Genomic DNA, 15,271 nt, shown 5'->3' on the forward strand with positions numbered 1-15,271 from the left:
TTTTGAAATCAATGGTTAAATACACTAGTGGGCATAAGTATTTAGACAAGAAATATATGAGAGAACAAATCGACACTTCAATCAACACCAACTTCTCTATCCAACGTGCCCATTGTGACGACACTACAAGATCACCAAGGCCAACGGGTAACCCAAGAATCCCATTCATCATCAACCGTATAATTGGAAGTATACGCCCTTATGTAGGAGTATCGGAGCTTTCAAGAAAAGAGCTAAGCTCTGCTGAAGCACGTAGGGTAATCTAATCTAATCATTTAATTTGTGATCATCAGTTGATATTTGGAGATAAGATAAATGATATTATAATTTGTACACAAATAATTATTGTCTAAAACATTAACCAAATTTATAGACACATCCGCTTTGCACAATTTTAAGCTCAGAATTGTGTTGACATGAATATTCGGAAATGACGCACTATATCACAACAACACTTTAAGGTTGAACGGAATTTGGAGGGGCTTTAACTATCAAAAAGGCTCTCAAGTATTATAAAATGATTATTATAATTTGTGTTTCTTTATTAATTGCTTCTTTTTTTTTTTGGGTGTGGTCTTGATTGCATAATGATAAGCACGTTTTCTATAATTTGCGCTTGGCGAGTGTTAGGCTGTCTGAATCCATCCATCTTCCGCCTGGCATCCGATTTGACCTGCATATTGGGAGCAGTATTGGGCCTGGTCGTAATATGCGCAGCTGTGGGTGCTGCATTTGTAGGAGTAGCAGTACGAGGAGCAGGTCGAAAGGTGACCCATAGCACAGCCACTGCAGTCGTAGAAGTCTAAAGTGGACAAAATACGATGAAATTGGACTTTATGCATGTAACAACTATCTTTACTGAACTCACTCTGGGGCTGCTGGCAAATCCCATTATTGGACTGACAGGCCTGAGCCGCCCAGTTGGGAGGCATGGCCAGCATCTGGCTGTTGGACTGGGTCCAGCTGGTTACTGCGACCGGAGCGAGCATCACCTTCCTGGCACTGCAGACGGAACCGCACTGCTGCTGACTCCTGCTGAAGCACTTGTATCCGTCTTGACCCGCCTGGGTGGCGCAGACCCGCGGAGCGAATACGTTGCAGCAGGGGCTTGAGGGTGGCTGTGGTGGCGCCACCAGTTCCTCTTCCTCTTCGGAGGCTTGTTCTGGGATTGTGATGGAGGCGTTTACCGTGACGTGGTTAACATTGTTGGTGATCAGGTGGGGCAGAGTTCCTGGGAGCTGGTGGACAGTGTTCTCTATGTGGATGTTACCGAGCTCCAATGGCTGAGGCTTCGAGCACCGGATACCCGTCCACACATATCCAGCAGGACAGCGGGCCTGAATGCAGCGTCCTTCGATGTACAAGCTATTTCCCCCGCAGAAAAGTAGACGGCAAGCACCTTTCACCAAAATTGTTCCCTCCGGACAACGGATAATGGGATCCGGTGGTGGCGTAGTGACTGGGACGGGGACTGGGCTCGGTTGAGGTGGTGGTGTTGGATTTTCTTGAGGTGCAGGCGCTGGTTGCTCGGTAACACTTGGGGCAGTGGTAGTTGGTGGAGAAGTTGGGGAAGGAGCATTGCAACTAGGACAGTTCGTGGGATACGAAGATGGGCCGTTCGAGTTACCGGAACTTGGACCATTGGCATTGGGACAAGCTGGAGTTGTTGGTGTATTGGGACAAAGTGGCTTATCTGGAACCACTGTAGGATATTGAGGAGTGTTGGGGCAACCGGGAGTACCAGGAACAACATTTACATTGGGGTTAAATGTATTATTCGGAACCACTGTAGGATATTGAGGAGTGTTGGGGCAACCGGGAGCACCAGGAACAACATTTACATTGGGGTTAAATGTATTATTCGGAACCACTGTGGGATATTGAGGAGTGTTGGGGCAACCGGGAGTACCAGGAACAACATTTACATTGGGGTTAAATGTATTATTCGGAACCACTGTGGGATATTGAGGAGTGTTGGGGCAACCGGGAGTACCAGGAAGAACATTTACATTGGGGTTAAATGGATTATTCGGAACCACTGTAGGATATTGAGGAGTGTTAGGGCAACCGGGAGTACCAGGAACAACATTTACATTGGGGTTAAATGGATTATTCGGAACCACTGTAGGATATTGAGAAGTGTTAGGGCAACCGGGAGCACCAGGAACAACAGTAGTTACAGGATTGGAAGGATTGCATTGAATCCCCGTTTGACCTCCGCACAGGTTACTATATATATTCAAAATAATGGGGCTGCAAACGCCATAAGCATTAACCTGACCTAAGATGTGAATGATGTCATCAGTGGACTGACGGATAAACGCTTCCACGTCGAACTTACCATTTTGGCAAGGATTTGGTGTATAATTGGTGATAACCGTCGCGGGAAATAGTCCAAGGCAGATTAGCAGCAGCAGCCGTTGCACCCGGGAACCCACTTCACTGTCAGACATGTCGATTCGAACTGATCCCGGCTCACCGGTAACGGATCAGGAAGGGCTGAAGCTGCAGCACAAGCAACCTTCACCGTTATCTGGAGCACGAGGAGAAGGTTATCGCAGCGCCACCAATTATGATTTCCAATGGCATCCCAGCGAGCTCAGCATCGATACGATTAGTCTCTCGCTTAGTGCGGACCGCCGTGCCTCGCAAATCTGTGTCTCAGCTCCCGGATCAGCAAGCAACTTAAACAGTATGCTTGTGAAGTCATTCAGATCGGCCCTGGTTGCCTGCCTGATCACCCTTGTGCCTTGCGGAAGTGCTCAAGCAAACATCGCGGTAACCGAACGTGGATTATTCTGAGGATTCTTATACATATATATTCCCCTAGAAGCCGACATCTGCGCAGGGATATCAGGATGTCAACGGCGTGTGGCAAAGCTCTTTAGTTTGTCAAACAGGTAAGAAATCTCTGAAAAAATGGTTAATCTCGCTGTACCAAAAATAATTATGACGAAATGGTGCCCAATTTAATCAGCAGCTGTGTATGACTATTTATAGAACTAATCAATGCTTTTACTGATTATTTTAAAAAAGTATATGAAAAAACAATGTTTTTTACATAAAAAACAATTATTATTATATTATTTTTGGTTTTATCGTTCATTAGGATATCAATTGAAAGCGGATGGAAAATGTTATCCACAGACTAACAAAACGTGCGGGCCTGGTAACTTAGTAAAAAAACTGATAAATCTTTAAATCGTGAGAATTTTTTGGTATTTTTTTGCGTTGTCATTTTGTTTAGGATACTTTCTTAGCATTGATGAACTATGCTATCGTACGAATCCTGAGCCTTGCCCGTTTGAATCGACGACCACTACTACTACTACAACAACAACAACAGAGCCCACTACCACAACAACAGAGCCCACTATCACAACGACAACAACAGAGCCCACTATCACAACAACAACAACAGAGCCCACTACCACAACAACAACAACAGAGCCCACTACCACAACAACAACAACAACAGAGCCCACTACCACAACGACAACAACCACTGCGCCTCCCGTCATTGCAGAACAGACTCGCTGTCCACCGGGATCGATTTACTTCGACTCGCAGTGCAGAAAAATCGTCTGTTCGGAGGGTGAATATAAGGCTGGGCGTTGCATTTCATTGGCATGCCCAGCGGGAACCGTGTGGTATCAAAAACGCTGCCAACAACCGGGCTTTATCACCACTATCCTTGAGATTGACAATGTGATCCACAATGAGCACAAGTACTCAGTGACCAGTGAAAATATAAATCGTGTGGAGTACATTACATCCGCACCCTATGATCCCGATAACGACAAAAGCTATGACTACAGTATAGATAACATCGTAGCCACAACAACAACCAGACGTCCCTGGATGTACCCCAGCTTGAGGCCAACTACGGAACAGTCGGTGGCCAATGAAGTCTTTCCGGGCCGTCAGCCTCCACCGCAATGCTGTTTTGTAAAGAGCCCTCGCATCTGCATCAACTATGCCCCCAACTGGGTGTGCTCCAGCAAGGAGAAGAAGTTCTGCGATTCCAGAGTCTGCACGGCCCCGGTGATATATCTCAAGCCACCGAAGGTCGTATATGACGAAAACACGAAACGAGTGGTCATGCCGCCCAATCCTCCACTTGTGGCGTGCAGCACGCCGGATTGCAAGGAGAGCGGTGAGTCTTCAAATCGTTTCTTTTATTATTTACATTGTTTATCTGCTTAACGAACTTATCGAAGAGATTAGGATAAAAAATGTGTTTCAAGATCATTAATACAATCTTGTGTTTCCACAGACGTTTTGGATTGCTCCGGCTGCAAGGATCACCAGCGGGATAAGTGCTCGCCGGGCTGCTACAGTTACTACTGTCCCAACGGAAGCTGTGCCTTCATGAAAACCGAGGACTTTTGTGGCATTTATCCTGGAGAATTTGGTTGCAATGCAATGGACGGATGTATCTGGGATTGGTGCAATAAGAAGTGCTATTAGCTAAAACAATTTGTACTCTATGCAACTTAAATATACGTACTTGAACTTAGACGTTAATACTACTGCTTATAACCTTTTCGGGAAGTCCCCGTTTCGAATTTCAAATTACCGTTAAATAGCTAGTACACACTCCCAACTTAGCAGAGACACATACCGAACTTGATGGCGGGTATGTAATGTCGATAACACTTCGTCGATATATCGATATATCGATAACACTTGGGGTTTGTTTCAGCTGTTTCCGCGCCAGTCTCATTGTGTTTTTGCATCGCGAGCGGGACGGTCGTCGATTCGGGTTCGAACTGGAATCGGAAATAGCGGTCTAGCGGGCCTTTCTGCCTCTCTGTGTGCTTTTGGAAAAAGTTTGCTTGAAAAATGTGTAAAGAAAGCGGCGCCGCCAAGTGAGTGCGTGTGTGTGTGTTTTTATGTGTTTGCAAATACAAAAGTAAAACAGCCCCAAAGGCAACAACAAAGTGGCGGCGTTGGCGGCTACAGCGCAGTAGCAGCGACGCAGCGGAGCAGCAGCAGTGCAGCAGCAGCGACGTCCAGTGCATTTTGGTGAAAACTAATTGTTGTTGTGAGAGGTACGCTATACTCGTATGTGTATGTGTGCGGGTGGGTGCTAGTTGCAGGTGTGCGTGCGATTTGATTTGCATTTATGTTGGGGTTTTGTTTTGTCATCTTTTCATCAAGTATTATAAACTAAATAAATGAACTATGTGTGAAAATTATTTAATATAAATATAAATAAAATTAGGAAGTATAATATGAGCATGAGAGCATATGATACTTTGTAGGAAATCAACAAATTGTGAATATTAAATAAAACAAATAAACCTATAACGCACACAATACAGCAAAACCAAAGTACAACAAAAATCATATTTAATAAACAGCATAGGGGACTGTTGTATAAGCATTTGTTTACATAGTGCAAAAGCCCATAAATTGTGCAATTCCCCCAGCAGAGAATTGTTCTCTCTCTCTCTTTCTCGCCGTCGCTTGTGTTAATTGAAAAAAAAGTCAACAAACTTCCTGTTTTTTATGTGTCTCCCTCTCTTTTCCACACTTTTCATAACTGTTGCCGCAGACAACGAGGGTATTATTGTGGCAGTACCGCCCCGCCCCCTGCCTGTGCCTCCGCAGCCCTTTCTTTCGCCCACAAACTCTCTCTGAAAAGGGAAGCGAAATGTGAGAGTGTGTGTGTTGGCAAGAAAGTTTTGTATTTGCTTTTGTGATTTCTGCTTGCTGTTTGATATTTGCCAGAAGTGCGGGCGTTGAAGTTTTTAGTGCAACATCTCTGCTCCAGCGGGAGCTTTTATAATGTGTGTGTGCGCTATTATTAAAACCCCCAACGCTCACACACACACACAGCCGTGTGCATGGGGCAAAAAACTATGGCCGTGTGTATTTGTGCGAGGCGTTGGCGTTCTGACCAGCAGAAGAGGAAGATAGCGCAGCGGTAAAGGGTGAAAGGAAACGGAAAGAAACGGTGAAATGGGAGAGGGAAAGAGAGTGGGAAGGATACTAAATAAATATATCAGGGAATCAAACAAATAGGCGAGGGAAAGTAAAAAAATAGATAAAATGAAATTAATAGATGAAATGTTGAACTAAACCAAAATACGGTCGATGGTGTATGCGAATTGTATGGGGATATAACATGACAGTTCAGAATTTGGCTATAACTTGCCGTCTAAAAGTTTACGCTGGAAGGGTCATTATAATATTACCCACACTCTGTAAACTAATTATATTAACAGAATTTCAGGGAACACAGAAGCTTGTCGGTTTTGGGGTCAGTTCATAAATAAATCAAACAAATCGGTTAAAACGTAAAAGATAAACATTATGTTAATCAACAAACACCGCCCAAGGAATTCCTGTACAACGGAATTTCGAGTGTTTACCTCTCGCCCACCTTGCCCACACCACCATCCCTTCCCTTTCCTCTCCGTCCCCTTTCACCCACTTGTGAGACATAAACGTCGCCGCACATTTGCCGTACCCCCAATCCCCCTTGACGGGGTATTGTAATAAAGCGTTTTACGATCTCCGGTGCCTGACGCACTTGTTGTTTTTATGACAGTTAAGCTATTTTGCGTATGACACGTTTGACAGATGCCAAGCGCCCAGTACTGCTGTCAACGCCGCTGTTAAACGCAGCCCATCTCGCTCACTCCTTTTCCCAGCCTCTCCACCGCCCTTAACACCCACCACCCATAGTTGGGTGGTGCCCCCTTTCTACATGGAGCCAAATTAATACTTTGATTTGGGACCAAGCGGAAAATATATTTGATTGAATTTCTTAAGAGCATATTATTGATCCGTTTCATAAACATTTTAATACTAGATTTTATGAAATTGAAGCTTTAATTTTATTCTCATTTGAAATTAGCCTCAATTAAGAAAACCCAAACTTTTGGATGCCAAAAATATCATTCCATGCTGTGGCCTGCTCGACCGACATACATATTGGGCCATCCTAACCCACACCCCTTCGGTGGCCGAAAAAGTTTGTGCATGTTTGTTTGCTGCGCAGGCATTTTAATTTCACCAGCCATTAAGTACACAAAGAGTGGGCGTGTGGCATGTTGGGGGCGCGGCGGGTCGGGTCGGACAGAGGAGCTGTCTTTTCGCAGCTACTTTTACGCATGTTTTCGCGCTAGAGCCCAGAAAGAAGTCGGCATGACATCAATTTTCTCGTCCAAATGTGGCGAACTGCGACAGCGGCAACAACAGCAACAATAAACTGGGCCGGGCCACGCCTACCAAAACCATAAGCTGCAAACATCAAATATCAACGGCAGCAGCAGCAACAGCTAAAACAACAACAAACAACTGCCGCTCGGCTTGTCGCATGTAATTGCTTGCCGCAAAGTAAATGACAATAGCGCAAGGCAAAAGACAGTGGGAACAAAGTGACGCTGAATGAAATGCTGATATGCTATAATTAGTATCAAGAAATGATTGACGATGCTGGTGATAAATTATACCTGGAGATAAATTTGATGACCAATAATATAAGAATTGTAGCTCTTTAGCGAGATGATTAAATCTAGATGAATTACATATATGTATCTTATCTAAGACAATCAAAATGAATCTCTTCTGATGTTAACAATTTCTTTGGTGTTTTCAAATATTACGTATACGTAATTTCACATACTAGGTAATAAACCTATTTAATAAATTACAATTAGTTTGTAATTTCATATTTTGTATGATTTGAATTGTTGTTGTATTCTATTCAATTTATCACTCAATAGTTTTAATAATAATATTTTTGTATGGATTTTACTCCGATTCGTCCCACTGTAGCGGCAAACAAGCTGAGGTCGGTGTAACTAAAAACCGCAAAAGCTTGTCACTCCCCCTTTCGCACATCGCCCCCGGCTTCCGCCCCCGCCACGCCCCTTGGGTCACACTGCTATCAAAGACACTAGAATAACAAGATGCGTAACGGCCATACATTCGTTTGGCACTATGCAGCCACTTTTTTGGTGAAGGCCAAATTTGCTCTCTTTCCGCTCGCTCACGTTGAGAGCGTAAGAAATATAAAAATATAATTTGCTTGCTTGTGTGAGTAAAAACAAGAGACGAGAACGCGTATATGTGTGCGTGTTGTGCTAGAAGGCGATTTTCGGGCCGAAATCAATTCTGATCGAAGAAACGAATTTACATATTTGGAGTTGTGGCCAATTTCGTAGCAATATGATGAAATAAAATAAAAATTCCTTGACTATTATAATAATTATTATAATAATAATTAAAGCAAATACAAAGGAAATTATTATAACTACTGTAATTTGAAACATAAATTTTCCAAAAAGAAGACATAACATTGAGAAATAAATATTTCATAAAAATAATAATTATTTTTTAATTTCATAAAAAAATAATAATTTTATTAATAAATAATAAAAATAATAATTTTTTTAATAAATAATAAAAATAGTAATATTTCATAATAATATTTCATAAAAAATAATAATACGTAGTAGAAAATAAAAATTAATAAAATAAATAAAAATATGAAAACAGTTCGTTGCAAAAGTCATATCGTCAGGCACGAAGTGCAGACACAAGCACTCAACAATCATTGCCTTATTAATTTTTCTCACGCCGAAGCTGAATACCCTAATGACAAGTATTCTAATATAAAGTCATTTTCGAAATTTATTTTGTGATGTACATAGATTCGTCTATTACTATTTCTAAGCTTTATTTAAATAATAATAACGTTGAGGCAATGCAAAACAAGAATTTTTCGCATGGTGCCAATTGATAAAATATAATATAGATTTAAAGTCAACGAACTTCTAAGGTGAAGGGCATATTTTGTCAAATTTACAATACATGAGCATACGTGTGCACACATACAGTTGTATGCTATCACTGTATGCGTAGAAAAGAGCTGTTTGCTGTAGCGCTCTCCGCTCTTTCTCTCTCGAACAAAAACTCAAGAGAGCCTGGAGCCACCTCTAGAGCCACGGCCAAAAAATCGCGTGCCAAAAATTTGTATGGCCGTTACGCATCTTGTTATTCTAGTGTCTTTGCTGCTATGCTGTCGAAGTAGTTGCTTCCGCTCTCGCGGTTTCGTCGCTCCCGCTTGAATAAATGTATGTACATGTGTGTGTGTGTGTATATAGAAGTATCTATCGCAGTTGTATCTTTTTGCTGTTGTATCTTTAGCCGCTGTTCTTTTTGTTGTTGGCCGGCGTACGTGGGCGGCAAAGGCATTAGAAAAAAATCAACGTCAAGCCCGAAGTTCGAATTCAAGCTTTGAAATATTTGCTGGATGACGTCGGCGGCCAATCTTTTGTTGTCGTCAATCAAAATTCGAAATTTCTTTGACGCATTCTGCGGATGCATGCGCCTAGGCTTCGAGTTTCCGCTTCGAATTTCGAATAAACAAATGCAAAAACCCAAACACAAAAAAAAAAGGAAACTGATAAGCCAGGCAAACATTTAAACACTAGCTGCCATTTGCGTATCGAATATCGTTTTGTTTATTCTCGTCCCATTATTACTTGTATTTATTTGCCTCCTCTCTTTTCGCTTTTTGGTCAAAGCTTTTGGCCATTTAATATTCATTTATTCAGCCATGTTTATTTATTTATTTGCGTGTCTCTCGGTCGGAGTGTTTGTGATTGTGTTTTCTACTTGTGTGTGGCTAAAAGACCGAAAAACGTACAAAAAAAAAAACTATAAACGTGAAATCGCATGCAAGGAGCCATGGCCATGATTTTGAATTTCAGCGGGCCAGAGTCGCGACAAAGAAATCCGAAATAATATCCAAATAAAATATAATCGTAAAAGGCACTTGGCATCCATTTGATACCCTTGTGGAGGGTCATCGATTACTTTGATTTGTCAGTTCTGCACGTTCAATTTCCTGATCTATGTGGGGATCCCAATATGGTTAATATCTTCTGAGTAAATCTATCGATCACCTAAAATAGTCTACTTAAAATCAATTTAATGCTATTTGTAGCTTTGGTTTATTTTTATACTTCTTAAATATTTTATAACTAAAGGTTATTGTGTAACAAGTTTTTGAGGTAAGCTGTTACCCATAAAACCATAAATTTCTATTAAGTTTACAAGCTTCGTTGGCCTTTTCCTTCGGTTCACATTCTGAAATGAGAACAATATTTTAGCTTAGAGAAATCCTGCACTACCAAAGCCATATTTCATTTGGAAAATCATAAATCTCCAAGAGTTTCTGTTGGTCGGAGCGTAAATCATTTAGTTTGTGCGCCAAGCAGGAATTAATTGAGATCTTTTAGACAACTTAAATAAAAATATATGCGTATGTACACATTGGATTTAAAGGAATGTGCTTTATATCTGGCTTGACAAAGCAATTTAAATATTTTAAATCAACGACTGCCAGCATGTACTTTTATGAAAATTTTGTTTGGGAAAACAACAATGCCAATGGGAAAAATAACAAAGATAGAACTGCTTGCCACTCCCACCCATTCCCATCCCATATTCCCATTTTTACCATTTTTTTTTAACATCCCCACCCGTTTTTTCCCACCAGCGGGGCCAAAAGATTTTCGTAGCTCATAAATTCTTTTGTTTAACTCGTTTTTCTTTGATTTCTTTAGCCGGGCACGTAGCGAACCAAGCGCGGGCAAAGAAAAAGTGAAAATTCAGTGGGAAAATTGTCGCTGTCTGTGGCCCACTGCGATTACAGCAGCAGCAAGAAAAGCAGCCTCAAAACTAATTAGTTGCGCTGCATTCAAACTGAGTTTTACTTTTTGCCCCAGACTGCAACTTGGATTGAGTAAGACTTTCATCTGATCCCCGTTGCCGCCCCTTTGTTCACCCAATTGTCCGATTTTCCACCACTTTTCCCCGCCACGGTTGTGCAACTTTGGGCTCAAACGAGATGGTAAGAGACAAATTCAGTTTACTGTTACACACAGTCACTGACTGACTTAATTCCCTACATTTTTACGATTGTACCATTGCACATTGGTAGAAAAGTGATCTGAAAATGAACTCATTTACCACCCACCCACCCATTTCCCCCTTTGAATCGGACGATGTTTAAGTAATGCTGCATAATCAGGTTGATGTTACCGCCTGATTAAGTGCTCCAAACAGCGCAGATTGTTTTCGATGTTACGCCAGACTATTTATAAACGATCGGATTACACCTGATCATCGCTTGATAGCAACTGGGTTTGGAAAAGATTGCTTAGTCAGCCTTAAGGCGCCGCCTGGCATTACTTATATTTCAATCTGTTAAGGGCATCAGTCAGACATCGCATTCCGATTATGCCTCATCTGTGGAAACTAGTTTTCCTTAATTACCCACTCTTGGCCACTGATTATGTGTCCACCTAATTATTTGAAACATTAAAATGGCTTGATAACGCCAATGCGGCGAAGTAGTAGTAATATTTAATAATCAGCTAAATAATAAAATGAACTTTTTGCAAACTAGCGGCTTAATACCTATTAGACATATCATGTGATTATTGCTATTTATAAACTTAAATATTTAATATTTTCTTATATTCACACCGCCCATCTGTTGATCCCATCAAACAATCATCAGTATTCCCAATTCTTTGTCAGCCTCTTCATAAACCTATCATCAATGCGTGCAATCTATAAACCATCTGTTGATCCATTCACCCTAAATCTGTCGGCATTATCGTTTCCCCAACGACCTTGAACCACTGTGCATTCGAGGCGACAGTTGTTGGCTTTAACTTTGGTCACTCTGGCTACTGCTGCTACTGGGCAACTGGTGTACTGTGGAACTGGTGTACTGTGTAACTGGTGCTGCTGTAATCGCTGCTGGAGCAATGGCATCTAGTCCGTCAGGCCGAATCAACGTCTTATTGGGATTACGCTGGTGCAATGTTTTTCGCCGGCGGAGCGGGAGTCGTGTAATAAAAAGTATCTGGGTATCGCAGATGTCTATCCCGCGTCGCTGCTGCTTTTGGGCATTAATGAATGAATGGAGACCGTCTTAAGTAAAGCCGACTTGGCCAACTGACAGTGGAGCGCAGCTGGGAAAAGGGGCGGTAAGCTGGGAGTTTTCCCTTTGCTTGATTATTCTCCTGCTGCGCTCCACTGCGCGTCAAATTTGCCCGCATCCCGCCTCCGCCCATTTCTTGATAAATTTCCATAAAATTAGAATCAAGCGAGTGAAGAGCGTGTAGAAGTACAAAAAAATTGACAATGTTGAGAGGTTTTTCGGGTGAGAGTGTATATAAGTATATGCAAATCAAGTAATTTGTCTCTAAAGCATTTGTCTGGCTTCCGAAGGAGAGCAAAAGATGCAGATTGGGCAGAAGCCCCCAGACGAGCCAAAGATGAGGCAGCCACAACTTCCGGTGTCAGTTTAGTTTTTTTTTTTTGCTTTTTTTTTGGGTGCGTCTTCTGCTCAACTTTTGGTCTGGTTGTGTGTAGGGGGGAAAGATTTTATAAATAAATTACAAAACAAAAACGAGACACAAACGTCGCTGAAATAGTTGGGGAGAAGTCGTGGATAAACTAAAACTAAAAACAAGAGGAAAACATCGCCTTTGGCTTTGTTGGTGGGGCATGCAGGTGGAAGCTGTTATCGTTGTTAGCGTTTCGCAAAAGAGTTTTCATCATGGTCGATACTCTAGCGGATAATGGGTACTACCATATTCTCAGAAGATTGAACACCGCACGAAAAAATTAAATAGTCATGATCTTACTTTGCAAATTATTGCCTCAATTAGGGCACTAAAGTCCTTGTGCACTTAAATTTATTTCACATGGCCTGAAATAAGCGAATACTTAAAATTCAATTAATTTGAACTCATTCAAATTTTATTTTAAATGTAGTTTTAGGGTACATCTGCTTGCGATGGCTACCATCAATTTTCGGGTATTTTTATTGGAAATATTTGTCTGTATGTTCTCGCCTCGCTGTTCATTTCAAAGCCATTAACAAATGGCAAGAAGCAGCCAAATTATTATTATTTCTCTATAAAAATAGCTAAAATATGCTTAATTTAGTTGGCTCTGATGTGTGAGTGGTGGCGTATCCCACATAATTATTTTTGGTTAAGTAAGGCCAGAATTTAGCCGCGTGGTTGTCAAAACGCCCACCATGACGCCAGTCCACAAAAAAAAATCGAAAAAAAAAGACGAGGGCAGAGACAACGTCAGCAGAGGATGGGGCCAAAATATTGGGGAGTGGGGAAAACAAGACGAAATGGAAGCCAAAGAATTATGGTTGTATTTTCCTTATTTAATAAAGTATATTTATGTTTTACTACAATTGTTTTTGGCCCGCATTATTGCTGTCTTGTGCGGCCATCACTCCTACACTATGAGAAATTCCCAGGGCTTTCGGGCTGGGCCGCAAATGCCCGGCACTGCGGTCCATAAAACCGCCCAAAAGCGTAAACCAAATTAGTTCATTTATATGTATGGAATACATATCTCTCGGCCCGGAATCCCTCCCAAGTTGGTCAACTTTTATGGCATTGCGGCAATATACGATTATTATAATTCAGTTTCTTTTTTTTCCTGGCTGGCCAAAAGGGTCAAGGCACTTGATTGGGGTTGGGCGACTTGGGTGGCATCCAGTGTCTGGTGTTCTTCAAGTGCTCGATGGTCCGGATTGAAATTCAGATATGAAGGTTAAGTAGCTTTGAGATATGCACTTGTGGGTGCTTGTGACAAGGATACGTTTTTGAGTTCTGTTTGTAGGAGGCGATATTCGGTTTGAGATAAATTTGTTTATATTGTTTATATTTGTTAAGAACTGTCGGCTTAAAAATGACAAATTAATAAATTATTATGAGCATATGTATGATTCAGTTTGTTCTTTAACATACATGTATTCACTATATTTTTGTACTCTACTTAAATTTTGTTGACTGCAACCTCAGGAAAGTCTTTCTTCATTATTGGGGTATAAAACGTAATATCTAATATCTAATACCGCGACCCATCCGCAGCAATATATTTTGGCCATTGCGAGCAGAGTAATGACCTGGGCCAACACAATACATTCGAGTTTATTGCGCGCCTGGACAAATGTTGATAAGGGCCGAACTGTGACCGCGCCCCAACTCTCGGATTCTCTCATCCTCCGCCCACAAAAATCAACAAGCATTTCCCAAACAGAATCAAGCAATAAGCGACCAGCTCAAACATTGATTTTTTTTTATCACTCTGGTGGCTTTTGGGAACCGAGTCGCGACTTTCCGTTGCCAAACAGAACAGAAGAGAGTTTCACCTTAATTTCGTCTTGAACTTGTTTCTCCTCCATTTACTTCACTTGTACAAGTAGTTCCTGTTGCCGGTTCTGTTTGCCGTATTTGTTATTTATGGTATTTGCCCAGCACTAAATGGAATTCCGTTGAAATCGGCTTGATCTTGATGTCTTGCTTTCGGGCGAAGTTTTTGTGTGTTGTACTGCCGCAGCGTTTCGTTTGCTCTTCAAGATCTCATTTTTCCAGTGGGATCGGTCGGCTATCGGTGGTGCTATATATTCTGAATGCTATATATGTATGACCCGCCACTCAGTCACTCAGTCACTCATTCACTCACTTAGTCATTCAGTCAGTTGTAACGTGGTCGTCAACGCAATGCCAACGCCTCTTCACTTCGCCAGTGAGCCCATCCCATCGCCTTTCCCTTTGGCTTCGTCTATTTGCGGGTCTAAGGGCCTTCTGAGGTCTTCAACTTGCCGACACTGCCTCGTTTTCGTTTTCGTAGACAAGTGATCTCGTTTTGGCCCGTATTTTCTAAGATTTCCAATGTGAAGATGGATGGCCAACGTGGGGAAGCTTATGAGCATGATCTTGATGGATTATGAAAGATCATTAAAACTCAATGAAGTAATGGTGTCATCAAAGGTAATACTGAAGAAAGGACTACAAATTCATGTTCCATAAATATAAACAATGGTAATTATTAAAGATGCATTTTATCATGTAATAAAAGTGTCACATGTGCGCTTCTCTCAGTTTGGTTCTGGCATCTCCATAAAGAATTGATTGCTTATCTCGAAAATACCAAGAACCGATCTTTAAGCCCTTTTCAACGAAAACCTTCCACTAACCAGAATCTTTGTCTGAAATCTAATATCTTTCGGATGCTGTTTGGGCCCTTTTGTTTTGTGACAACTTTATTGAAATCAAAACCAATCTTTTATGATGGCTTTCGTGGCAGCATTAACCCGATGCTGCGCATACATTAATGCACATTTTACGTTATGTCCCAGGGTAGTGCCTTCTTTCCAACAATGTAATGTAATATAATTTATTTTTTTGTTATGACCATC

General features: G+C 41.5%; 3 protein-coding genes across 5 annotated transcripts in view; 2 read left to right on the forward strand and 1 right to left on the reverse strand.

Moving 5' to 3' along the window:
* Positions 1 to 555: 555 nt before the first annotated feature.
* LOC117143026 (leucine-rich repeat extensin-like protein 5) lies at positions 556 to 2,458 on the reverse strand. Of its 2 annotated transcripts, XM_033307411.1 has the most exons (4): positions 2,342 to 2,458; positions 2,121 to 2,281; positions 869 to 2,036; positions 556 to 802 (listed from the first exon to the last, which is right to left on the reverse strand). In XM_033307411.1, exons 1-4 carry the CDS (start codon positions 2,451 to 2,453, stop codon positions 627 to 629), a joined length of 1,617 nt encoding a protein of 538 aa, XP_033163302.1. In that variant the 5' UTR covers positions 2,454 to 2,458; the 3' UTR covers positions 556 to 626. The 2 variants fall into 2 exon arrangements, with proteins under 2 accessions (XP_033163302.1, XP_033163301.1); XM_033307410.1 differs by having other exon boundaries at positions 869 to 2,281.
* Positions 2,459 to 2,640: 182 nt separating this feature from the next.
* Positions 2,641 to 4,527, forward strand: LOC117143049. Its single transcript, XM_033307498.1, has 5 exons — positions 2,641 to 2,778; positions 2,831 to 2,900; positions 3,110 to 3,169; positions 3,248 to 4,156; positions 4,277 to 4,527. Exons 1-5 carry the CDS (start codon positions 2,695 to 2,697, stop codon positions 4,468 to 4,470), a joined length of 1,317 nt encoding a protein of 438 aa, XP_033163389.1. The 5' UTR covers positions 2,641 to 2,694; the 3' UTR covers positions 4,471 to 4,527.
* A 194-nt stretch (positions 4,528 to 4,721) lies between these two features.
* Positions 4,722 to 15,271, forward strand: part of LOC117143048 — a 29,667-nt gene continuing 19,117 nt past the window's right edge. For both annotated transcript variants that reach the window (XM_033307496.1, XM_033307497.1), the window contains exon 1: positions 4,722 to 5,054. The gene's annotated coding sequence lies outside the window, so the exon portion shown is untranslated. The remainder of the gene's footprint in view (positions 5,055 to 15,271) is intronic.

This window comes from Drosophila mauritiana, chromosome 3R (genome assembly GCF_004382145.1).
Source record: "Drosophila mauritiana strain mau12 chromosome 3R, ASM438214v1, whole genome shotgun sequence".
Taxonomy (NCBI): domain Eukaryota; kingdom Metazoa; phylum Arthropoda; class Insecta; order Diptera; family Drosophilidae; genus Drosophila; species Drosophila mauritiana.

What these genes read in the sequence shown, in the direction of transcription:
- LOC117143026 (XM_033307410.1), bottom strand. Translation starts at nt 2,453, where the DNA reads ATGTCTGACAGTGAAGTGGGTTCCCGGGTGCAACGGCTGCTGCTGCTA. An exon ending in ACCAAATCCTTGCCAAAATG is followed by an intron (nt 2,282 to 2,341) that starts GTAAGTTCGACG and finishes TTCACATCTTAG; the next exon opens with GTCAGGTTAATGCTTATGGC. An exon ending in GATTTGCCAGCAGCCCCAGA is followed by an intron (nt 803 to 868) that starts GTGAGTTCAGTA and finishes TGTCCACTTTAG; the next exon opens with ACTTCTACGACTGCAGTGGC.
- LOC117143049 (XM_033307498.1), top strand. Translation starts at nt 2,695, where the DNA reads ATGCTTGTGAAGTCATTCAGATCGGCCCTGGTTGCCTGCCTGATCACC. An exon ending in GTGCTCAAGCAAACATCGCG is followed by an intron (nt 2,779 to 2,830) that starts GTAACCGAACGT and finishes ATATTCCCCTAG; the next exon opens with AAGCCGACATCTGCGCAGGG. An exon ending in CTCTTTAGTTTGTCAAACAG is followed by an intron (nt 2,901 to 3,109) that starts GTAAGAAATCTC and finishes ATCGTTCATTAG; the next exon opens with GATATCAATTGAAAGCGGAT.